We start from the raw sequence: 26,301 nt of genomic DNA on the forward strand, positions 1-26,301 counted from the left end.
GACAATAGCACCAGTCCCACTATGATCATGCTTGTTCGGTGCCAGACACTGCTGCAATCACCTGGTGTGTACACATGGCCCAACAAGACAGGTGCTAGCTGAGAAACAGGAGCAAAAGGATTAGGGAACTCAACCAAGGCCACTAAGCTAATAGGGGGCAGAGTGACCAGGGCAGTGGACTTGACAGGCCTGACTCCATAGGACGTCATGAAACTGAGAACAGGCAGGTGGAGGAACAGAGGAGCCAGGACTGTGCAGGGCGAGGAATGCCCAGATCCCTGGAGTGAGACATCTTGTCCCCTCCCCCTCTGGAGCACTGTGGATGTGAGGGCCACAGGCTGGGGGTACCCACCCATGCAGCCTGTCAGCAGCTCCTGGGAAGAGGAGACTCAGGGCTTGTCAGGGGTTGGTCAGAGTTGGAAGCAACTGCTTTATCCTGGGGGCTGCCTGGCTTAGTTGTCCAGGCCCACCTGACTTGTCCCCCTCGACTCCTGTAAGTGTAGGTTCATTCCTAGAACCTCGAGACTAGAATAAAGCACAGGTAGAATAGCAATTTAAATCTTCCTGGCCCTTATTAATAAAATGAGGGCAAGGAGATGGGTGGTGATGGGAATTCCTGCCGAGATGTATTTCCTAACCCCAAACCCCCTCACCTCATCTTATAATAAAAAAAGACAAATGCCTGCAACTTGGCCTTCTGGGAGCTCACTTACCAAAATCCAGTATGAAGGGAGATGACAGGATTGGGAGGTGTAGGCATTTCCAGAAGGGCTGCTTTTGTAGCCTAAACCGCATGGGAACCCTAGGGTAAGGCTGACAGGGACTGTCACTCTAGGAGATGCCCACAAGAAAGGCCTTGTCATGCTGCCCTCAACCCCAAAAGGCACACATGTGGGTGGGCCCTGGTGGTGGCCCTGTCTGCCAAGCCACCTTGGGCCCACCCAGGGGAGCTCCCTCTGCTGGGAGGCCCTATACCTACTCTTGCCGGCCTCTGTCCCAGACAGGGTCAGGCTGTGTAGGCAGAGGTTGGGGTGGGGACCAGAAACTGTGTCTAGTTAGGCAGTTCCCAGTGGTCAGAGCCCTGGACCCCCCTTAGAAGAGTGTTGTGTCTGGGTCAGGCCCCATATGAGCAAGAACAACTCCTTTTGGAAGAACTTGGATAAAAATGAGAACTGCAGCCCTGCGCAGCTCTGCCCTGGGCATGGTGATGCACACTGACCTCCAGGCTTGAAGGAAAGTGGGGTCCTCTCCTCCCAATTCCAGGTCTGGCTGGTGGTTCTATGCACTGAGAACTGCTGTCATCTATACAGGTATAGGACCTGTCTATAAGCAAATCACCTAAGACACTGTATATATCAGAGCCTGTAAATAAACAAATCTACAGGGGAGGGTCCGGGTTAGCCACTCTAGCAAAGCCATGCGTGGCGTCTCCTAGCTGCCTCTGTCTGGGCACTTGACTTCATCTTACAATATGTGTGTTGGTTGGGGTGAGAACTCCTGACTATTTACTACATCTGATCACTGGATCCATGGGAGTGGAGTTTCCATTGGCAACAGACAACCAGGGGACAAACAACACGCTACCACCTTCAAAACCATTCCCTAGGATCCCTAAGAGGCCATCAGGTATAGGGAGATGAATTTCAAAGACAAAATGATGACAAGGACTGCAGCATCCCTGGTCTTGCCTGTGAGCAAGAACCAGCACAGAATACCACAGAGACCCTGCTCGGGTCCTGCTGCCCCCATCAAGGCAGCCATCATCTGCATCTCTGGATGGAACCTTGTCCTCAGCTGCCTGCTCAACTCAAATCATCAGACCCTCAACATCTGGTAGCTCTGAAAGCTACAACAGTGGCAGGAGAGCTGAGGACCTCACCTGCCAGTTCCACCAACAAGTTTGTTAGGCTCCTTCACACACTGGCAACCTCCAGAACATTCTGAGCTCCAGGCTGGCCTCTTCTTCCATCTACTCTGAGAACATATCTTATAGCTCCCTAGACAGGTGGGTGTCACGACATTATGCAAAAAGACCCTGAGGCTCTGAGACGTTAACTTTGGCCAGGCTCTGCTGCCACCTGGAAGCCACAGAGGGTGGGAAACCCATGAACTCTGTGGCACTGTTGACTTCCAGGAAGAAGCCATACTGCTTCCTCCTGCCTGCCACCTCTTATCCCCACATCATAACTCACCCCATGCCAGGGCAGGGAAGGTACCCCAGGACATTGAAAGGCTTAAGGCATAGAGGACCCCAAGCACATAGAATGTTCATGCCTGGTCTTTCCCAGCACAGAAACCGAGGAAGGAACCTTGGGAAACCTTCATGAACAAATGGAAATGGAAGTTCTTGAGGTTCCGGTTCCCTATTGGAAGAACCAGCTGGGGCCAGCCAGTAGGAGACAGGTGGTATGCAGGGGCTCCAGCTGCCCTTGCTCTCCAACACCCTTAATGGCTGGCTCCAAATAAAGGTGTCCTGGACCTCAGAGGTGACTCAGCAGGGCCCTCCCAACTGGCCATTTTCATTATCCTTTATGGGCCCCGGGGCAGGAAGACCGAGTAGTTTACATCCATAACAAGCCATTTCTGCAAAGTGAGCTTTAATTCTCAGACTGCTCTGCCCTCACACCTGCAGGGAGGAGGAGCCACCATGGCTACAGTGTGTCTATAGAGAACAGAACTCAGGACCACAGGACCACCGCAAAGCTACAAACCTGACTCAGGTCTCTTCCAGACCTTTTTTCAGACCTATTGCAGCGGTGGGAAGGGCCAGGAGTATGGCTGAGAAGGTGGAAAACCACCAGGACGGTGAGTAAGACTACCTCCTCAGAAGAGCGACTGAACTCAGTCCTCAGGCACCAGGAGCAAACGTGGTCTTGGCAGGCAGGCTGGCCCCTCCCACAGGGCCCTCCATTTGGTGGGGAGAAGCCTATATAGCCCCCTGAAGCTGGGGTAGGGATGTGAGTCCCATAGAGCTAAGTCCCCTTTACTTATTCACCCAAGTCCCAATACAAATCTCCAGTCTGCCACCACCAAATCGACTGAGCACTTGATTCTGCTCCTCTGATCACGTTGTCTTTCTCTGCATGATTAGCTGCTGGTTCTCCAGACATTTCTTCAGCTTGTCTTCCGTCAGTGTCAAACGCTGCTCCAGGATGGAGACTGTCTGCAAATCAATGGTGGGTCAGGGTCAGTGGAGCAACAGGGGACTTCCAGGCTACCCTGGGGATCCCCTCCGGCTAATCTTCACTCAGTGGCCTGAGTCAGGTGCTGTGGGGGCAGAAGGTCCCACAGCCCCCTGATGGTCTGCCAGTCAGACTATGGTGTTCTGGAGCAGAACCAGCTTCTCCTTTGTGACAGACCATATACATAAGCAATTGCAACAAAATCTATAAGATGGAACACCCATTTCAGAGGTAAGAAAAAGACCCCCTCCCAAATGAAAGTGTCCCACCTGTGTCCTGCCCATGACTCAAGCCTGTCATTCATTTCATGGGGCCCTTAGGCTGATGGAGACAAAGGCTGGGAGGGAGTCCAGTGAGGCCCACCATCTGTGAGCTAGGCTATGGACAGCTCCACATCTCTGAGCATGCTTTCTCCCCTGTGCATGGGAAGATGCTGACTAGCTCATGGCAGTCCTGAGGATTGAGTGAGGGGGCTGCAGCATGGTGCCCGTTCAGTTTGGGGTGCCCAGCTTGCCTCATGCTAGCCATCAGACAGAGTCCTGCTCCCCCTACCACATTCCCACACAATGGCTGGCCCAGGGGACCAGGTACCTGGACTGCTGAATACCCCCAGCCACTGGGAGCTATATGTACTTCATGGGCCAGGGAGGCTTGCAGATACAGTTCCTAGATGAGCCTGTGAACACCCACCTAACTCCTTTGGCTTTTGACAGAATGTCAGCAGAGGCATCTGGAAGAGGGGCTGGCCCACTGACCTCAGGCACTCCCACTGAAGGCCTGCCTCCAATCACATGCCCACCCAGCACTCGTTGACCTTGACCCACACTGGCCACTATGATGAGCTCCCTTCTGACGGCCATCAGTCTATGGCATCATGAGGGCCTGGATTATGAAACCAAACTCTACTAATTTCAACCACTGGACTACCCCAGCTTTCCCACGATGTAGTGTCACCTTTCCCAAGGCTCCATGAGAGCTCTGGGCTTTAGCCCCATGCAAAGAAAACTCTTCCTTCAGACGTTTATTAAAACAGTGAAGTATTTGGGAGGGAATTTCCCCAGTAAGACTGCTATAAATCCTGCGGCACTCAGTGCATATGTCAGTGGCTCATGGAGGTCATTCCGCCTGGCAGCTGGCCCCTTCTAAATGAGTTGGTCAGGGCTTTTGGGGCTCCAAACCTAAGCTCGGTGAACAGGGCCTAGAAAAGTCGCTGCCCATGGAATATGGACTGCACCCTGAGAGGAAGAGCTGGGTTGAAAAAGGCTGTCTTATTTCCTGACTGCTGGCCATCCAGCCAGGAAGGGGGGTCTCCAGCTCGTAAAAGTGATGGCGGAAACAGCCCCCGGCTGGCTTGGAGCAGCATTCCTGGAAGTTTCCACTGGCTGCTGCAAAACGCACACCAAGCCAAGCTCCAAAATCATTTTTCATCCAGACTTTTTCCGATGGCCTCAGACTCAGGGCCACAGTGGAGCCAAGCCTGCTGCTTTTCCTCTTCTGCCTTTTTTTAAAACTTCTTTTTACTGAGAATCAAATTCCAAATGTGGAAACAGTGCTCCTCCAGAATACATGTGGAAAAGATGCATGTATGCCCCAGGCAGCCCTGGCCCCTGGGGGCCTCCAGTGAACCTGGGTCTCTGGGACCAAAAAGAGCATCAGCCATCCACAGCCACACCATCAACATCTACTGTGTTACTGTCACAAGGTCTCCACTTAGTCCCCTGTAGGGGCTGTATGTCAGCTCAATAGGAATGGGGCCATTTGCTGAACAGAAAAGTATCATCTATTTCACAATCAGCCCCTGATCAGAGGGACCTCCACTAGGTGGGGGGGTGTCTCACCATTCTGAAGCTTTGAGGGCATTCTTCATAGCATATTATGGGCAAAACCCTTTAAGTCCTGTTGTTGTTAAGCCAATTCCCACTCATAGTGACCCTACAGGGCAGAGTAAAACTACCTCATAGGGTTTCCAAGGCTGTGCTCTTCACAGAAGCACACTACTCTATCATTCTTCTGCTGAGCAGCTGGTGAGTTTAAATCACTGACCTTCTGGTTCATAGGCAAACACTTAATCTGCTGTGCTACCAGGGCAAACTGGCTTTTTAAAAAGCCAACCACCCCTTAAACCTGCATCCCCTCTTCCTGCTACCTTCTGGATTCTGCCCACCCTATGCAAACTGCTGGAAGAGTCATCCATTTGCTTGGTATCCCCTTTCCTAACCCCTTGCCTGCTCTGCTAAGGTGCTGGGTAGAAATCACCATATGGGATAAACTCACTGCCAGCCATATCTGATCTTTCCAGCCCCTCAGTGGTCTTGGAGCCAGGGAGGGATGGATTTTGGTTTGTACAAATGACAGGGTTGAGTAGTTGACACAACAGTATGGTCCACAAAGCCTAAAATATTTACTATTTAAGAAAAGGTTTACTGACCCCTGCCCTTCACTCACTGAGCACCTCCTGAGCTGGTCTGTGCCTAGGCAGCAATAGTGTAGGCACACATGGCCAGGTACACACCGAATATACCATTTGAAGAGGCAAATGCTAAGTCATTGCAGGCCAAGGTAGTGAGTGGAAAAAATAAGGAATGAGCGACAGCCAAGGCAGAGTTCACCAGGCAAGAGGGCAGAGGAGCATCAGATAAAGGGAATAGTGTGCACGAAGGCCCCGACGTGGGAGGGAGTGTGGGAATCCGAGGGACCGGACCAAGGCAAGCCAGTGTGCTGGAGCACAGAGAGGAGGCTGTGGGGAGGTCAAGCAGGCTGGCCCTGCAGGCAGCTTCACCTTCACCCTTAGAGCAGCAGGGAGGTGGCTAGGGGATGATAGCTCTCTGGCTGTTACGTGGGGTCAGTGTGGGAAACAGCTTTATACTCGGGGGGGGGGAGGAGGTGAGATGCAGGTAAAATGAAACGGTACAATGGTGGCCTGGATGGGGGAGGGGGAAGGGACAGGTATGGATAAACTAGAGACTTCTACAAGGTAGGAACCAACACCAGCACATGGTGGGTCAGGTTGGGGAGATGAGATCACAGTACCAGAACCAATCCTACATGGAGAGGTAGAGTACTGGCCTCTGAGATGCCCGAGAAGTCAGCTAGAGGGGCCGAGGCTAATGTCTGGGGAGAAGCCAGTTATCTTGCATTTCTGAGATTACCCTCACTGCTAGGAGTGAGGGGAGAGAGAGAATCCAGTGAAGGTGAGCTGAGGGCCCAGCCGGACAGTCTGATGGACAGGAGGGTGCTAGAGTCATCATTGGGAGCCCAAAAGCAAGAATGTGCGGAGAAGTCAGCTTGGGCTGTTCCCAGCAGCTGAACAGTGGTCTAGGAGCTGGGGCTTGGGGCGGGACTGCCAGTTTGACTCATCTGCTTAATCTCTCCAGGGAGAGACTGAACAATGCCATTTTATTTGAACCATCATTTTCCTGCTTAGGGAAGAGAAACCATTGTGATCTGCCTCTTACTGGGGCAACGGTACCAAGGCGCGTGCGTTTTCTCTTGCTCACAGTTTAAGATGTGTAAGACGTTTCATGTAACACCCTGAAGGGCCTTCTGAGTATGGTATAAAAATAGCAAATTTTAAAGTGACAGGCTTTTATTTTTAGTTCCCTAAGAATTAAAGTGGTGCCCAAAGAAGTTGCACCGAAATGCCAGTCCTCAGCAGCATGTCTGGCACCCAGACCCCTCAACTCCAAGTGGGAGTGGAGCACAACCACTGGGGCATTTGACAGACAGCCCTCCTCCATACCTTGTGGCCTCAGATGCCCCTTTTCTGTACGTCATGTGACTAGGGATCTAGCGAGGGCTTGCTGTGGCTCTGTGGGCTGCAGGACCCAGAACAATGTTGAGTCTGCCTGCCATATTGTCCCATTCACCCACGACTGCCTAACCTGGCCAGTCTGGGTGCCCTGCACAAGATGGAGCACCCAGATGGGTTTTGATGTGCCTGCTTCAAAAGTGGTTGACCTCAGCTCCTATGGCTTGTGTGCCAGGGACTCTGGCATCTAGGACTCCTTAAGATGTCAGAGATAAGTGACCAAGGCCTCTGCATGACCCCACAGCTAGAGTGGGGTGTGAAGGTCCTGGGCATTGCATGGGCTAGATGAGAATCTAATGCTCCCAGAATGTTCCACTGCTTCCCACAAAAGTGGGACGTCAAAACAGAATGAAGGCAGGTTTGACTTGCCATAGGGCAGGGGCTCTAGCCCCATAAGAGACATGCAGTCCCTTCCTGCCCACACTTTCACTGCCTTGTGGCTCAGAGACTTTCCTTTGTCCCTTCCTTCTTGTTTTCCACCTCCCTCCCAGGTCCCTGCTTTCTGTCCTGTTGGCCTCCTCATGAAAAGGGCTTGTCCTGCATTTTTCTTCGGCTCTTTCTTCCTCTCTTCACCCCAGTTCTCATTTCTGCTTTCTTCTTAGGTCTCTCTTTTCATTCCCAGTTCATTTTGTGTTTGGGGAGAAGGCAAGGAGTAGAGGATCAGGCGTGGCTGTCTGGGTCACAGGAGCTGAGCCCCAGGTGAAGCATAGGGCCCTGACATGTCTCACCTGCTCTGGCAGACCTGGGAAGGAGAGATCTGCAACTCAGACAGAGGGTCCAGAAGGTCTCTGTGAGGAGACAACGCTCAGCCACAAGATGGACCATAGGAAGTATATTCCAAGCAGAAGGTTTGGCAGGTACAAATACCCTGAGGCAGAGAAGAGCTTGGCACACTCTGGAAATTGTCAAGAACCTAGTGGGGTTAGCCTGAAGTGAGTGAGCACAAGGAATATGGGGAAGGTGCCAGAAAAGGACAAGTCTCCACCTGATGGGCGCAGGTCTCCCTAGACTCACAGATCTAAGTGGACACAACCAAGGAGACCGGTGCTCCTGGGCATCTGTGGCCAAGTCTCGGAGTGATGGTTCCAATGAACACTGGGAGAAGAGGCTTAGCTCTGGAGAGGACCACAGTCACCTGGTCCCATAACAAGTACTGAAAAGGGACTGAGTCGATGCTTCAGAATATAGACCAAGGGCACACAGTGCTACCCACAGAGCCAACCCTCTTGTAATAACTGTTCCACCTCCCAGAGCCACTGTGACCACCACCTTTGCTGAGGTCATTCACAAGTATCCCACATGCAAATACAGTGGGAGACCTGGAACTGTACAAGAGGGTTTCAAAAAAGGCGCGGAAAAACGGAACTAAAAGTTTCCTTGTAACGTCTCATAGCAGCGTACTCTGCCCTACAGGGTCACTATGAGTCAGAATTACTGGATAGCAGTGGGGTGGTGGTGGTGCCAACTTCTCCACAACTACCGAGGCCAAGGGTGGGGGGTGAGGGGGTGGGAGCATAGTACATGAACGGCTACAGACACACATGGGTCCTCATGAGCCTCCTTGGGACCTCCACCAACATCATTCACCCCACACAATTGCCAGATGCCCACCATGTGCAGCAGACAAGACACAGCTCTGACTCCTGGGATGCAGCTGCAGCGCCAGTCTTGCTTGGGCCGGCTTTTGACACGCTCTGCTCTGACTAATCATGAATAATATTTTAGAGGAAGGAAGAAGGAAGAAGGGAACTGAACGCTTCTATCTGCATTTCTCAGCTTTTTAGCTAGTTCCTTAGGAAAAGCTTCCTACTGTACCACAATCCCCACCAGCTCTAGGGCAGCCTTGCTTCCCAGTAGCCCCTCCTCAGAGCACTGCCCCACCTCTGCTCTCCTGCTCAGGCAGAGCCGGAGGTGGTGCACGGGCCCTCTCTGGTCAGTGGTGTTGGTGTTTATGGTTGAGGCTCCCTTCTGGGGCTCCTCAATGAGACAGAAGACAGGCAGGCTGCAGAAGTGCCTGGTGGAAAGAGGCAGAGAGCTGACATGAAGCCATGAGCCTCACCAAGAAAGCATTAGAGCACCAAGCACTCTACTGGGCAGGGGCACAGTAGTGAGGGGAGTGACCTGGGCCTGGACTGGCAGTCTAGCTGGAAAGCCAGGAGACTGGGTTCTGAATGGAGCAAGACAGGACATAAGACAAGAGGGCTAAAATGGTTGTGAGTAGGGGAAGTGCTGGGCACAGGAAGCCCCCATGAAGCAATCTCTTGTAGAGTTGCTGTAAGGATTACTACTCCTATTAATAGCTAATATTTATGTAACACTTGGCTTATGCCAGGGGTGTACTGTGGTTAACACGAGGCCCCAGTCCTTGCCCTCTCGGGGGCCAAGGCCAGACTCTGGGCTGCAGGGGAAACCTAGGCACAGATGAGACTTGAAAAGGCCCCAAGGAAGGCAGCCTGTGGTCAGACTTGGGAGGGTCTGAGCCATCAGGGCACGTGGTGCTCTGGCTGCTTCTTAAAGTTCTCCTGTGACAGAAAGTTCCTTTTAATCATTTCCAGGCGTGTGGTTGATTTGGGCTCCCCTAGTCAGTCTCTCCCTGGAGGGGCTGGGGCTCTCAGGTCCTTCTTCCTACAAGACAGGAACCAGATAGGGGGAGGAGAGCTCCAGTTGCTCTAGGTATCAGAGAGGGGGCACGGCTGCCAGCCACACCACTGAGGGTAATTGTGCCAAGTCAACGTTCCAGGCTGGTCATTGGCTCAATGGCCCTGGTCTTGGCTATACTGCACAGAATTTCTAACTTTTCTTTGGTTTCAATGCAAAGACGGAAAATGTGGAATTAATCTCCCCTGTAGCATGCTTTTGACTACATTTGGAATCTAAAGATCTGAAACAGATGCAATAAAAAGGGAATCTCTTTGCTGTGGGGTCTTGTGAGCTATCTGCGGGGCCCACTACCTACACCATCCCAGCTCTGCTGTGTCTCCTGTCAGCTCCATCTTTGTCTCTCGGTGTATGTCTATGTGTTTGAAAAGACTGCTTTGCTGATGGTGCCCTTGCCAACCTGTCACTGTGAGTCACGAGTGACTTTCGGCCAGAGGGGCCAGCCCAGCTCTCTACGTTAGGGGCTCCTACTCTGAGCCCAGACCTTCCCACCACCCAAAACTCTGCCTCCTGGCCCCAGCCTCTGTCTAGTGCCTAATGGTCTGTACCCTTCGAATCAGAGGATATAAATGCTAGCCCTCACGTGGTTTGTTGGCATCGTCAGTCTGAATGTTAATGCCACAGGACGAAGGGTTAGTCTGTTTTTGCTCACTACTCTATTCCCAGTCCCAGGCCAGTGTCTGGCATCCATTAGGTATACACTAACTGCCAGGTGCACAATGCCCACCCTAAGTGCCATGGGGCTGCAGCCCAGCCAGGTCCCTGAGGTCAAAGGGCAGCCTTTCTTCCGAGAAGGAGATGAGAAGGAGACTGCTAGTGAGGAGCTCTCAACCTAATGTGGGCCTGGGACCCCTGGGCTTGAGGGAATGGAGGTGAGAAGAAAGCTGGCAGTTAAGAGGGGCCAGCCCTGTCTCTTCCTTCCCCACCTCAAGCCTGATCTGGAGATTAAAAGCTTTGAGGCCATACTTTTGGGGAGAAACTGGAGATTCCCTCCCATACTGCCATCAAACATACTAACTCACCCATGATCACACAAGCTCGTCCACAAAAAAACTCTAGATTTCTAAAGAAATTCTTCCCAACCTCCCTGGGTTTAGTAACTGTCTTTTTTTTTTTTTTTTTAAATGTTTTATTGTGAATTATGTGATAGTTTACATGGGAAAACATTAGTTTTACATTCATCTCATTGTATATCGTTTCATTACCATGGTTACAATCCCCTCCATGCATCATCAACCAAACAAAGGGTATACCCTGCAAGCCTGCCCCACCCCTCATCCCCCACCCCCAGCCTCAGCACAGAGCCCCTCTCCCTCTCTGGGTGTAAAGTCCCCAGCCACTTCATCTCTCCACGTCATCGTCTCTGCCTCCATCTCAGGCATCACTGCTTCTCTGGGTAGGGTCCTGCTTTCTACTCTTCTCCCTTCATGGTCCCAGGGACCTCTGCTCCTGGACTGCAAAGTTAATCACTCCCCTCCTTGCTACAAAACGTCTACCTTTACATTTCCAAAGCTCACAATCAGTCCTGATAACAATTATTCACTACTGATTGTATCACAAGAGACCTATCTGCATTTCCTTTCATCAGTCCCACCCAGACAGACTGGATACACTCAGGGGAGATTCTACCTTCCTCCATGCCCTCTGGATCTAGATTCCTTCTTGAAAGTTTGTAAGCCAGTCACTTCTTGCCTTTGTAGCACCCACATTTTAGGTAGTCAATGTCCAAGTTGCCCATCCCTGGCTACTCTGTGTATGGAGGGGGTGGGAATGATCCTTGCTGTAAAGACTTGTTCCCTCTTTTGAGCTACCGCATCCATAGGTGTAGGTCAAGTTCATCAAATTGTATCAGATTACTCTGTTTTTCTTCTTTCTTCTTTTAGTTGAGCTCTGATCATCCAGTCATTGAGGCCAGGTCAAGTAGGTATTATCTGCAAGTATGGGTGTTCTTGTGCATGTGCCCTCTTTTCTTATTAGCTGGATGCTTCACTCTCCACTCTAGTCCTCTGTGGCTATGTCAGTGACTCTGGGCCCAAGAGTCCCCAGGTCTTGTCACACTGCTGGCCAACCAGGTCTCCACCCAGGTTCACAGGAGTCTATTGAACATTGTAGAGCTTAGCTCGCCGCTTCACTGATGTTTTTCCCTCACTTCCCCTTATTGGTGACAAATGTGGTCACCAATCAGAGCATGTACTCCCACCGAGTCTTAGTTTTGGAAGGGGGTTTGCTTTGAGGGGTTCCGACCACTTGTCTTGATGTGTTCTGGGTGTGCAACTTGCCTGTTTTTGTAGTAATCAGTCAGTCTGCCTCTATTGTTTTGTACTTTTCAGTCGGTCTTCCTTTCAAGATGTATAGTCTGTTCTTCAAGCCACTCCAGGCTGGTCTGCCTGTCCTTTCAAGTGGAAATTTCCCACCTCTGAAGATTCTGGATGCTGTTCAGGATTCCACCTATGGTCTTATGTAATGCAGAGGCTCCACAGGAAGTCTTCACTGGGCACATTGTAGCCCCATTTTAAGTATTCCAATCAGTTATAGGCAGAAGACGGACTTACAAGCTTTCTATGGTGATATTTTGGGCTATTGCTTTCTCTCCCCATCCAGTGTCTATTTTATAATGGTATGTAAGGGAAACCAAGATTCAAAAGACAGCCAAGCATAGCCCATTCAGACCTGCCTAATTGTTCTCCCATCCACTTTGTTCTTCCATTCCCCTCCCTCTTCTTGTATATTGCCCTCCTCCCTAGCACCCAAACTATCCTGTGTCTGTTCTCTGCCCTGTGCTCCACCTTCCCCTCCCTCCCCTCACCCATCCCCCACATCCCAATAGCCAGCAAAGAATCCCCCCACCCCTCCTTTAGTATGGGTTCTTTTTCTTAGTCTTTTACAGTAGTGATCCTACACAGTATTTCTCCTTTTGTGACTAATTTCATTCAACATAATGTCCTCAAGGTTCATCCATGTTATGCGGTGGCTTGCAGCATCCTTGTAATTCTTCAAGGTAGCAAGATATTCCATTGTGTGTATGTCCCACAGTTTGCGTATCCATTCTTCAGTTTGTGGGCACTCAGGCTGTCTCCATCTTTTTAGAACTGTCTTTAAAACATCCTCCTAAACCCACAGTCAATGCGAACAACACAAAATGAGCTTTTGGTCCCCTGAGTCTTTGAGTCTGTGTTTCTGTTTTATATTATCTCAGGGGTATAGGATTTCCCTGACATTGCTGCCTTCCCCAACCCTGGCCTCTACTGAGGATTAGCTCTCTTCAGGAAGTACACCAAACACTATTTTCTATTGGTGGGTTAGCCACAGGATTAAGGAATCTTGGCTAATTTACCTTCCTCATGGCTTTATATCAACTCCTTTTAAACAAACATGGGCTTTTCCATATCACTGTTTTGCCCCAAAGGAGAGGCTAGAAAAGAGCAGGTCTACTCCCTACCACCCACAAAACCGAATGTTCCTGGGCTGAGTGAATGGTGCACTGGCCTGGGTTCAAGCACAGCTCTTCACCAGTCTCATGCAGGACACTAGGGACAGCCCCCAAGGAGCAGGGCACTCATCGCTGCTTGGCACCAACCCTGCTGAGTGAGCTCACGTGGGGCTGAGAATGCGACATGAACCTTGGCCTTGGCCACATTCCACGCTTGATTCTTTTAGAGACTTACTTACAAAAATCCACATAAACTAGTTAATTTACCAACGAAACTACTGTCTTCAGCCAGAGACTGCCCGAGGCCTGGAGACCCCCAGAACAGTTCAGCAAATCAGGTTGTGGCTCCTAACCCACCTTGGGGGGGTGGGGAGCACATGGGTCAACGGAGGTAGAGTCTCATAGGCCTTCCTGTGCCCTGCTGGGTTTTCACTAAATTTCGGGGTCGGGGGGGACCAGGCCCCTCACCCTAGCCAGTTTCTAGAGTCCATGGCTACGCTCAGATCAGAATGGGGGGCACAGAACTGCTACCATAAATCCTGTGCCCTGCTGAACTCAAGGCTTCTTTCTGCTTTCTCTTCTGTGAGGACTGTGAGGGGGACTGTGAGGAGTACTCATTGGGGCACTCTACAGAGCTCACTGAGGGACCTGGCAGGTCCTTCTGCAGTGTGTCAGTGCCTCAGCAGGGCAGAATCTCAGGGCCTTAGGAACCAACAGGGGTGCCTGTCACAATCCTGTATGCAACTCTTTCCTAGTGGACCTTGGGTCTCCAGTGGAGCACAGCACTTGGAAGTCTCCTCTGCCCTCCTCTCAGAGTGAGCCCCGAGTCAGCGTTGACAAGATGTGCCTGTACAAGGCCTCACTCCCCCACTCTGTCTCCAGGCCTGCTCAAAACCTCAAAGAAGAAATCGCATACTACCGTGAACATTCCCAGGCCCCAGAGGTAACTACATCCATTGCCGAGCCCAGCTGGCTTGAAGCCTTCGATCGGCAGCCTCTTTGGGGAGGGGGTGCTTTTTGCCACAACCGCAGACTGGATAGAAAATGAAAAACATGAGTTTTCTACCAGACCCATATGAACTGCCATCCGGTCCTCTCATGCAATAAACACGAGCTGCCCCAGCCCAGCTGTGTGCCCTATGGAGAAACTTGGGTGCTGGCTCTGACTTGGTACTTGGGGGAGACGAAGCCTCCCTGACTCCTGCACATGCAAAGCTAGAGGACCCTGTAGGCACAATGCCAAAACAGAGCAGTGGGGCTGGGGAGGGCCAGGCACCCAGACAGACGTTCTTCCCCTGTGGACTAGAGGTAGGCACGAAGTCTGTCCCTAGCCTAGATCCGAGTGTCCTGAAGCCCTTATCCCTGAAGCAGCAGCCTCTTGACAGAGAAAAACAATCCTCTTGTCTCCAAATCCCAAGTGGTGGAAGCTCAGACCCTCACGCTCTCTACTTGGCCGAAGGGCAGCCCTCAAAAGTTCTTAAGAGGACGATGGTTAAATCCACTCTGGAACATGGAACAGATAATGTGAGGGGGCTGCAGGTACTGATTTGGAGACTGGGACCATTTTTGTGGAGCAAAATCACCACCACCAGAGGGAATGCGGAAACACTTCTCTGTACATTCCCAATGACAGTGGTTTGGGGCACCAGGTAAGACCAGCTCCCAGGGAAAAGGCATAACTGCTTTAAAACAGCAGGGAGAGGCGATTGGCGCTGGCGGAAGCCGGATTGGCCATCGCCCGGTTCTCTTGCAGGATGGCAAAACTGAAGAGAAAAATGTCTGAAGTGATAGAGAAAAAGAACAAAAAATTAAAGAAGGTATCTGCAAAAGAAGCACTGCTCACATCTGGAGCCATGTCAGATGGGAAGGAAGTGCCCCCAGAGGACTGCCCCAGCATGAGAGACCTGCCCATCATTGCCCAGGTGTGTCTCAACCTGAAAGGGTGTGCACCATGAATAGGCCAGCTCCTCCAGAGTGGTTCTGGGTGTCCGGCAGGCACCTGACACAGTGGACGCCACCGCGCAGTATGGTTTCGGGACCTGAGATATTACCATGCCTCTATCCTGCAGCTTGAGATGACCAAGGCTGCTCGCTTCTGGAAACTGTAGTGTTGGACTTGTCATGCCAGTGAACACAATTTGTCTGTCGCTGTTTCCCTGCCACACCCACTGTGGTTTGGTGACATGGAAAATATGGCCACTGTGCAGGGGGGCTGCTTGTATGACTGTGCTGTGGGACGATGCCCCCTCCCCTGAAAACACAGCCCTGCTTTGTGCTGGGACTTGACACCCCCACAAGAACAGGGCCCTGCTCTGTGCTGTGGACCTTGCGGGGGGAGGAGCGGAATCAGGACCTTCTCTAAGCTGTGGACCGATGTCTCCTTCCATGTGGCTGCTCCCTAGCCTTCTGGCAGGACTAAACTCTCTTAGCGCCTCAAAAACAACAACAACAACAAAAAAACAACAGCAGGGAAAAGGACACCAGGAGCCCCTCAGAGTAATCTGGTTCAATGCATGTCAAGGTCCATTGTTTCTACCTTCCCTGCTCATCTGAACATCTTGCCAAATGGGGAAATGCCAGGACCATTGTGTGTGGGGGTTTCTTAAAGCCATTCTTTGTAATTCCCCAAAGCAAACAGGCAAACACCCTTGGCCTGGTGAGTTAGGTCAGCAGCATTGCAATGTCCAGGACATTTAACAAGCACAAACGTCAGAGACCCAAAGCAGCAGGGCTGGGAGGGCCAGCTCCCCGCCTGCTTTCTGCTGCAAGTATTTTCAAGTCAAGCGCCCAATGGCCTCCATGAGTCACAGGAACCTGAACATGACATCACAACATTGCTGTGGCCAGCATGCACCACCGAGTAGCGTACAAAAACATAGTCATGGTAGGAATTCCATGGATTGGGATTTTTATATAACAGCTTAATGTGAAACTGGAGTCAAAAATAACCATGCTGTTGGTTTCTGAGGCAAAACTGCCAAGCCGCTTGTTGGGTCAGAGCCTGGGCCCCTCACAGCAGCCTCCCCAGCCCCTGGGTTACTGTCCACATCTCTACACTCCCCCTTCTTCCCTTGAGGCAGATCCAGGGCTTCTGCCCACACCCAGATACCACTCGAACCTCCTGCCACTCACAAGGACAGCCAAGAACTGTGTGACAGCCCTCCCAGCCTCTGAGAGTCCATTAAGGAAGTGAAGGGAGCCGATGTGGGAGGTGAGCTCATGTCAGGAATGCTATTTGTGGAAAAAACAGCCTCTTCTTACCCACTTGTTAGTGTTCCCAACATCAGTGAAAAGGATCCTATGGCACTTGGTCCCTAAAACAACACAAGTCAGGACCTCTGGGTAGACAGCACTGAGTGCTCATTACTAAACAGAGAGACCTGGCAGCCTTGGGGTCCACCCTGCATCCTTCAGGTATGGTCATGAGGTGAGGGACCTGGCTCATGAGAAATGTGAGGGAAGACCAGGGAGGGAAGCCACCAGTCCCATCTGAGATGCTGAGTTCTGCTGCCCACTTTATAGACGAGGAAAACAGCCTCACCCATGTCCTTACAAATGCAAAGAGGCAAAGCTGGGCCAGGGCTGCTGGGGTTTCTGATTCCTGGGCTGGGCTTTTTCTGAACTTTATGAGCCTCTGGGGTTGAGCCAACTTTGTCAGGGATTTGGGGCAGGTCCAGGACAGATACCTGTTTTCTTCAGAGGAAGAAGGGCTAGGGAAGGGGGCTTGATTGCAGCAGAACCAGTGCACGTCTAGGGATGGGTGAGAGCTCCAAAGAACATACAAGATGAGAAAGGAGCACACTGCAGCGTACAGTACATTCATGACCTAGGCCCCATTAAAAACCAAACCAACTGCTGTCGAGAAGATTCCAGCTCATAGGAACTGCCCATAGAGTTTCCAAGACTGTGAATCTTTACAGAAGCAGACTGTTAACATCATGCTCTGCAGAGTGGCTGGTAGGTTCTAAGTGCTAACCTTTTAGTTAACAGCCAAGTGCTTAACCACTGAGCCATCAGGGTCCCTTTTGGCCTTGTGAGCTCCTGAGAATTCCCATAAGGAGTTTTGTGGAGCAAAAAGCACCCCCAAAGAGAGAGAAAGGAATAACCAGAAATATCACCATAGAAAGCTTATAATAATAACCAGAAATATCACCATAGAAAGCTTTTAAGTCCGTCTTCTGCCTATAACTGATTGGAATACCTAAAACGAGGCTAGAATTTGCCCAGTGAAGGAGGCTTCCTGTGGAGCCTCTGCATTGCATAAGACCATAGGTGGAATCCTGAATCCCATCCAGAATCTTCTGAGGTGGGAAATCTCCACTTGAAAGGACAAACAGACCAGCCTGGAGAAGCTAGAACAGAAGATACTTCTTGAAAGAAAGACTGATAGGAAAAATGAAAAGCAATAACAGCTTGACTATTACAAGAACAAGCAAGCTGGTTGCCCAGGAGACATCAAGGCAAGTGGTCTGGTCCCCTCAGGGCAAACCCCTTCCAAGACTAAGACTCAGGGGAATACACGAGCAGACATGCACTCTGATTGGTGACCATGTTCATCACGGATAAGGTGAAGTGAGGGGAAAACAACAACGAAGCTGTGAGCGCTAAGTCTTACCACATTCAACAGACTCCAGGTGGAACCCAGGTGGAGACCTGGTTAGCCAGCAGTGTGGCAAGACCTGGGGACTCTTGGGCCCAGAGACAGTGACATAGCCACAGAGGACTAGAGTGGAGAGTGAAGCATTCATCTGATAAGAAGTGAGGGGATATGCATAAGAATACCCACATGTGCAGATAATACACACCTGACCTGGCATTCAATGGCTAGAGGATCAGAACTCAACTAGAAGAAGAAAGAAGAGGAAAAAAAGAGTAATCTGATACAATTTGATGAACTTGACCTACATCTATGGCTGCAGTAGCCCAAAAGAGGAAACATCTTTACAGCGAGGATCATTCCCACCCCCTCAATACACAGGGTAGACAGGATTGGGCAACTTGGACATTGGCTATGCAAAATTGGGGTGAGGGGGGCTATGACCCAATGGAATGCGGAAATCATCAGACAATCTCTTTGATATCCCATGCGAGTAAAGTTTTACTAAAGGTAGTACAGAAATGGATGCAAGCATACATTGACAGAGAATTTCCAGAGGTTCAAGACGGTTTCAGAAGAGGCTATGGAATGAAGGATGTCATTGCTGATGTCCAATGGATCTTGGCTGAAAGCAGATAATATCAGAAAGATGTTTACCTGTGCTTTATTGACTATGCAAAGGCTTTTGATTATGTGGATCATGACAAACTATGGACAACATTGAGAAGTATGAGTATTCTGGAATACTTAATTGTACTCATGAGGAATCTGTACATGGACCCAGAGGCAGTTGTTTGAACAGAATATGGGAACACTGAATAGTTTAAAATTAAGAAAGGTGTGCAACAGGGTTGTATTCTTTCACCATACTTATTCAACCTGTATGCTTAGCAAATAATCCAAGAAGTTGCCTTATATGAAGAAAAATGTGGCATCAGGATTGGAGGAAGACTCATTAACAACCTGCGATACGCAGATGATACAATTTGCTTGCCGAAAGTGAAGAGGAATTAAAACATTTATTGATGATGATCAAAAAGCACAGCCTTTGGTATGGACTACATCTCAATATAAAGAAAACAAAAATCCTCACCACTGGACCTATAAACAACATTCTTATCAAAGGAGAAAAGATTGAAGTTGTCAAGGACTTCATTCTTCTTGGATCAACCATCAACATTTCATGGAAGCAGCAGTCAAGAAATCAAACGATGTATTGCAGTATGCAAATCTGCTGCATAAGACTTTTTTAAAGTGTTGCAGAGCAAAGATGTCAGCTTGAAGACTAAGGTGCGCCTGACCCAAGCCATGATATTTTCAATAACCTTATATGCATGTGAAAGCTGGACAGTAAATAAGGAAGACCATAGAAGAATTGATGCATTTGAGTTATGATGTTGGAGGAGAATATTGAAAAGTACCATGGGCTGTCAAAAGAACAAACAGATCCGTGTTGGAGGAAGTGCAGCCAGAGTGCTCCTTGGAGGCCAGGATAGCCAAACTTCTTTTATACTTCGAACATATTGTCAGGAGGGACCAGTCACTGGGGAAGGATATCATGTTTCGTAAGGTGGAGGGTCAGAGAAAAAGAGGAAGACCCTAAGCGAGATAGACTGGCCAAGTAGCAGCATTGATGGACTCAAGCATGGCAACAGTAGTGAGGTTGGCCCAGGAACGGGCAGTGTTTCATTTTGCTGTGCATAAGGTCACTATGAGTTGTTACTGACTCGATGGCACCTAACAACAACAACAACAAAGGCAAAAAGTGACTGGCTTACAATGTTTCAAGAGGAAGTCTAGATCCAGAGGGCGCAGAGGAAGATAGAATCTTCACTGAATAGTATCCAGTCTGTCTGGATGGGGCTGATGAAAGGAGACGGGGATAAGACTCTTGTGGTACAATAGTGAATAACTGTTACCAGGACTGACTGTGAGAGTTGGAAATGTAAAGGTAGACACTTGATAACAAAAAGAGGGGAATGGTTGACTTTGCAGTCCAGGATAGGAGGTTCCTCAGACCATCAAGGGAGAAAAGCAGAGTGCGGGACCCTACCCAGAGAAACAATAACACCAGAGACTGAGGCAGAGACGATGACGTGGAGAGATGGGAGCAGCTAGGTACTCTAGACCCACAGAGGGAGAGGGGCTGAGTGCTGATGACCAAAGGGCAGGCTTGCAGGGTGTACCCTTTGGTTGTTTGATGATGATGCATGAAGGGGACTATAATTATGACAATGAAACTATATACAATAGGACGAATGTAAAGCTAATGTTCTCCTATGTAAACTACCATATAATTCACAATAAAACACTTAAAAAAAAAAAAAAAGCCTCCCAAAGATAAACCTAAATTCCATGTTTAAAAAAATAATGTTTATTCTAAAAACCAATTTAAAGAATGGCAGTGGCTGTCATAAATACACATTTTTGATGGCTACAATATCTGGGCCCAGGTTCCAGGCTCTGACCTAACAAGCCTTATCCCCATGACCCAACTGTGTTCCACACAGCTACAGTCTGCACCCAGTGTACTCATAAGTTCCCTGCGTTTCTCCTTCTTGGGACTCAGAGAAAGACCTCTTCTAAGTCTTTCCCTTTCACCTCTGCTGAGCCAGTTCACTAGAGTCTTATAGCTCAAAAGCATTCCTGGGACTCAAGTGCATCAGTTAGAGTCCTGTGGAATGCCCATTCCTGCCTCCCATGTGGCACCAGGCCAGCCTGGGACTTTTCTGCACTGCTCTTGGAGAATACCTCACTTGATGAAATTGTTGGCCCACTGTCTAGCATATCCAATTTAACAGAGTTTCATGTCCAACACCTTAAGGGTCGTACAATGGTGCCCAAGCGGGGAAGAGTCAGAACCAAACGACCCCAGTTTACAGGAAACTGAGGCTACGGTGAGAAACATAATGTGTCCAAGGTCACCCTTCGCAATGGCAGGCGGGGTTGGTCTTCAGACCCCTGGGACTGGGATGTTTAGAATGACAGGTTCACTGGGCTATTGTTACGTGTTGTCAAGATGGTTCCAATGCATGGTGACTCTATGTACAACAGAATGAAACTCTCACTGTCTGGTCCTGTGCCATTTTCACAACTGTCATGTTTGAGCCCATCCCTTTGTTGCAGTCACTGTGTCAACCCATTTCATTGAGGGTCTTTCTTGTTTTTGCTGACCCTTTAGTATCATGGACTGTTTTTACTCCCGCCCCCTAAATATGTGTCTACTTGGCAGGGCCATAATTCTCAGTGATTATGTAATGATGTAATTTGGAAGTTATGTAATGATCTACCATGATGTGATTTGATAAGGCAATCAGCTGTAAACGGATTAAGGGTGGGATCCAATACCCTTAATCCCATCACAGTCCTGATATGATGCAAGGGGAGTTTCCCTGGGGTGTCCTCCAACACCTTTGATCTTACAAAAGATAAAAGGAGTGAAAAGCGAGCAGAGACAGAGGGATCTACAAGGAGGCTTCAAAAAGTTTGTGGAAAAATGGAATTGAAATATAATTAAAAATTTTCACAGACTTTTTGAAGCGCCCTCATACAACCACCAGAAAGAGGACTCAGAAGCAGGGTCCGTCTTTTGGACCCAGGTCCCTACAGTGGAAAACTTTTTGTTGTTGTTGTTAAATGCTATCAAGTCAGTTCCCACTCACATCAACCTTGCAGTTAACCGTGCAGTTAACAATCCAGTGATTGTCCTATAGAACCACACCAGGACTCTTCTAGATCTAGGGAAAGATTGATGCCAAGAGGCAGGGAGATATCTCTAAGGCATAGCGGGTCTATGGAAGCTGAAAGGAGACAAGGTTCTTCCTCCTAAATGAGGTCATTAAAAAAGAGCCAACAGAGAACAAAAGCCTTCCCCTAGAACTGGTGCTGTGAATTCAGATTTCTAGTCTCCTAAGTGATGAGAAAATTTCTGTTTGCTAAATGGTATCTCTATCACAGCAGCATTAGAGAACTAAGACTCTGTGCATGTCTTAGTGTATGTGATGAAGTATGTGTGATGAAGCCTCACCCTCATCTTCACTTCTAAGGAGCATTCTGGCTGCATTTCTTCCAAGATAGATTTGTTGGTTTTCCTGACAGTCAATGGCATATTCAATATTCCATGCCAATACCATAATTCAAAGTCAGCAATAATTCTTCAGTCTTCATTATTCATTGTCCAAGTTTACATACATATGAGGCAACTGAATATACAATAGGTTGGGTCAGATGCACCTTTGTCCTCAAAGTGACATCTTTGCTCTTTAACACAGTAAAGAGGTCTTTTGCAGCAGATTTTTCTAATACATCATTTGATTTCCTTACTGTTGCTTCCATGGTCATTAAATATGAATTCCAGGACAATGAAATCCTTGACAACTTCAATCTTTTTTCCATTTATCATGATGTTGCTTATTGGTTCATTTGTGAGGATTTTTGTTTTACGTTGAGGTGTAGTCTATACCGAAGACTACAATGTTTGATCGTCATCGGGAAGTACTTCAAGTCCTCATCACTTTCAGCAAGCAAGGTGGAGTCTTCCTATAATCCTGGTGTTGAGATCTTCTTCAATATAGACCAACTTTCTTGGATTATTTGCTCAGCATGTAGATTAAATAAGCATGGTAAAAGGATACAACCCTGACACATAGCGTTTCTGATTTTAAACTACGCAGTATCTCCTTGTTCTGTTCTTAAAGCTGCCTCTTGATCTAAGTACGAGTTCCTCATGAGCACAATTAAGTATTCTGGAATTCCTATTCTTTGCAATGTTATCCATATTTTGTTATGATCCACATAGTCTAATGCCTTTGCACAGTCAATAAAACAAAGGTAAACGTCTTTCTGGTATTCTGTTTTCAGACAAGATTCATCTGAAATCAGTAATGAAACAGTAATGACACTCCCTGTTCCATACCTTCTTCTGAATCTAATTTGAATTTCTGGCAGTTCCCTGTTGATGTACTGTTGCAACTTTAAAAATTATCTTCAGTAAGATTTTACTTGTGTGTGGCATTAGGTATTGTTCAATAATTTCCACATTCCATTGGATCACCTTTCTTTGGAATGGGTACAAATATGGATCTCTTCCAGTTGGTCAGCCACGTAGGTGTCTTCCAAATTTCTCGGCAGAGATGAGTGAGTACTTCCAGTGCTGCATCCATTGTTGAGACAGTTCAGTTGGTATTCTGTCAATTCCTGGCATCTTGTTTTTTGCCAGTGGCTGGTGTGGCACTGTAGGATCAGCACTGGACTGCAAACCACAAGTTGGCAGTTCAATCCCACCAGATGCTCCTTGGAAATGCTATATAGGGTGCTTATGAGTTGGAATCAATTAGAAGGCACTTAACAACAAACTCAGTGCAGCTTGGACTTCTCCCTTCAACACCATCCATTCATGATCATATGCTACCTCCTGAAATGGTTGAAACACCACCAATTATCTTTGGGACTATATGACTCTGTGTATTCCTTCCATCTTCTTTTGATGCTTCCTGTGGTGGTGAAGATTTTGCTCATTTGGGTGGTTGGTTAGGTGCCATGGAGTTGGTTCCAACTCACAGCGACCCTGTATAGGGTTTCCGAGACTGTAAATCTTTACGGAAGAAAAAAGCTTCATCTTTGTCTCATGGAACAACTGGTAGTTTCGAACTGTTGACCTTGAGGTTAGCAGCCCAACTCATAACCACCATACTACCGATATAGAATCCTTCATTATTGTCACTTGTGGTTTGAATTTTTTTCTTCACTACTCTCAGCTTGAGAAATGTCAAGTGCATTCTTCTCTTTTGGTTTTCTAACTCAAAGTGTTTGCACATTTCATTAAAATACTTCACTGTGTCTTCTCAAATCACCCTTTAAAATCTATTCAGTTTTTACTTCATCATTTCTTCCATTCACTCTAGTGAGAGCAAGTTTCAGAGTATCTTCTGCATCAATTTTGGTCTTTTCTTTCTTCCCTGTCTTTTAAATGATCTTTTGCATTCTTCATGCATGATGTCCTTCCTGATGTCATCCCACATTTCATCTGGTCTCCAGTCATTAGTGTTCAATGTGTCAAAAGTATTCTTGAGATGGTCTCTATATTCAGCTGGGATATACTCAGATTTGTACTTTGGCTCTAGTGAATTTGTTTTAACTTTGTTCAGCTACAACTTAAATGTGCAAATGATCAATTAATGGTCTGTTCTACAGCTGACCCTGGCCTTGTTGTTACTGAGGATATTGTTTCTCCAGCATCCCTTTGCACAGATGCAGTCCATTTGACTCCTGTGTATTCCATCTTGATGAGAGCCACTGGGTGCAGTTACTGTTTATGTCTAAAAAAGGTATAAACACCCCCCCTAAGACTGAAACTCAAAGGGAACACATGAACAGGCATGTAAGCTTGCTGATGACCACATTGGTTACTGGTGAGTGGAAGAGGGGGAAAGGCAACAGTGAAGAAATGGGCTGAGTTCAACCATGTTCCATAGATGCCCGTTGATCTGCAGATGAGAGAGAGAAGAGGAAGGGCTGGTTGGTCCAAAGTGTGGTGAGACCTGGGGACACCTGAGCCCATGGACAAGGACATAGACACAAAGGGCTAGAGCTGAGAGTGAAGCATCCAGCTGACATGAAGTGATGGGAGATGCACAAGAACACCCAAACTTACAGACAGTACCCATTTGACCTTGCCTCGATGGCTTGATCATCAGAACTCAACTAGAGGAAGATAAAAAAGAAAACAATTTTTGATGACAGAAATGAGGGTAAATTGCTACAATTTGATGAACTTGACCTATATTCCTGGAGGTAGTAACTCAAAATACCAACTGAGAGGGAAGGAGTCTTCACATCAAGTGTCAATGATATCCCCTCTGTATACAGGGTAGATAGGGACGGGCAACTTAGATATTAGCTACCTAAAATGAGGGGATGATAAAGGCACAAAGTGACTGGCTTACAAGGTTTCAAGAGGGAGTTTAGTTTAAGAGTATGTGGGGGAACATAGAGTCCTCACTGAATAGTTTTCAAGTTGTTTAGATGGGTCTGGTAAAGAGATGGGGATAAGATTCTTATGGTACAATAGTAACTGTTATCATGACTAATTGCAACTGTCACAATTGTAAGAGTAGAAGTTTTATAACAAAAATGGGGGAGTAGTTAATCTTACAGTCCAGAAACAGAGGACCCTAGGACCATCAAGGGAGAAGAACACAAGAGGAATTTGGGACCTTATCCAGAGAAGCAGCGACACCAGAGATGGAGGCAGAGATGAGGACATGGAGAGAGGGAGCAGCTGAGGACTCTAGATTCATGGGAAGAGAGGGACTGAGAGCTGGTGGCCAGGAGGCAGACTTGCAGAATGTGTCGTTTGGTGGTGTAAATTATTATATATGTCTGAGTGTTTGAAAAAAAGAGCTAAAGTGAATAGAAAGAAATACTGTTAATTGATGGTACACTGAGGGGATTATAATCATTGTAATGAAACAAAGCATATGATTTATTGAATGTAAAACTGATGATCTTCCCGGTAAACTTTCACTCAATTCACAATAAAAACTTAAAAAACAAAACAAAATACACACACACAATTAAAACAAACAAACAAAAGGTATATCCAATAAATAGGCCTTTTGTCTTGACAAACTCTATCATGTGATCTACCACCAAGGTCATATTTTCCAACTACTGATTCTTCTTCATTGTTTCCAACTTTCACATTCCAATAGCCAGTAGTTATCAATGTATCTTGATTGCATTCCTGGTCAGTTTTAGATTGCAAAAAAAATCCCAAAGACTTCAGATTGCGAAAGTTGGCAAAAACCTTCAGTTTCTTCATCCTTGGCACTAGTGGTTGGTACGTAAATTTGAATAATAAAGTTATGGTAACTGCTCTACTTTGTAGGCATACAGACACTATCCTATCACTGACAGTGTCTGTAAGTTTGTCATACTGTGATGGCTTACATATTGCTATGCTACTGGAAGCTAGGCCACCAGTATTTCAAATACTAGAAGGGCCACTCATGATTGACAGGCTTTAGTGGAACTTCCAGACTAATAGAGACTAAGAAGAAGGACCTGGCGATCTACTTCCAGGAAAATGAGTCAGTGATAAGCTATGAACAGCAGCAAATACAGAGAACAGTCTGATATAGTACTGGACGATGAGCCCCTGAGGTTGGAAGCCACTCAAAATATGATTGGGTAAGAGCACAGTCTCCAAGTAGAGATGACCTTAATGATATTAAGATAGGGATACAGAAAGGCTGCATCCCTATCTCCATCTACCCTGGGATGGAATAAAGCTTTTATGACCTCATTTGCTAATGTGGCATGACTTGAAATAAGAAGAAACAGCTGCAAACATCCACTAATAATCAGAACATGGACTGTACAATGTATGAATTTAGGGAAATTGGAAGCTGCCAAAAATGAAATGCTTATAAATAGATTTCCTAGACATTGTTAAGTGCTGTCGACTCAGTTCCGACTCATAGAGATCCTGTATAAGGTTTTTGAGGAGCAGCTGGTGAGCTTGAACCACTGACTTTGTGGTTCAAACTGACCTTGCAGTTCAGCACATTAACCTGCAGTGCCACATACCAGGACCCCTGCCTAGGTTGTAGTGAGCTGGGATGGA

General features: G+C 47.9%; 1 protein-coding gene across 2 annotated transcripts in view; it reads right to left on the reverse strand.

Moving 5' to 3' along the window:
• Positions 1 to 2,949: 2,949 nt before the first annotated feature.
• The window catches only part of POC1A (POC1 centriolar protein A), a 116,123-nt gene continuing 92,771 nt past the window's right edge, over positions 2,950 to 26,301 (reverse strand). For both annotated transcript variants that reach the window (XM_006876017.1, XM_006876018.1), the window contains one exon: positions 2,950 to 3,163. In XM_006876017.1, the coding sequence (XP_006876079.1) occupies positions 3,065 to 3,163 (99 nt within the window). In that variant the 3' untranslated portion in view covers positions 2,950 to 3,064. The remainder of the gene's footprint in view (positions 3,164 to 26,301) is intronic.

The sequence above is a fragment of the Chrysochloris asiatica genome, unplaced genomic scaffold (genome assembly GCF_000296735.1).
Source record: "Chrysochloris asiatica unplaced genomic scaffold, ChrAsi1.0 scaffold00350, whole genome shotgun sequence".
In the NCBI taxonomy this organism is placed as follows: domain Eukaryota; kingdom Metazoa; phylum Chordata; class Mammalia; order Afrosoricida; family Chrysochloridae; genus Chrysochloris; species Chrysochloris asiatica.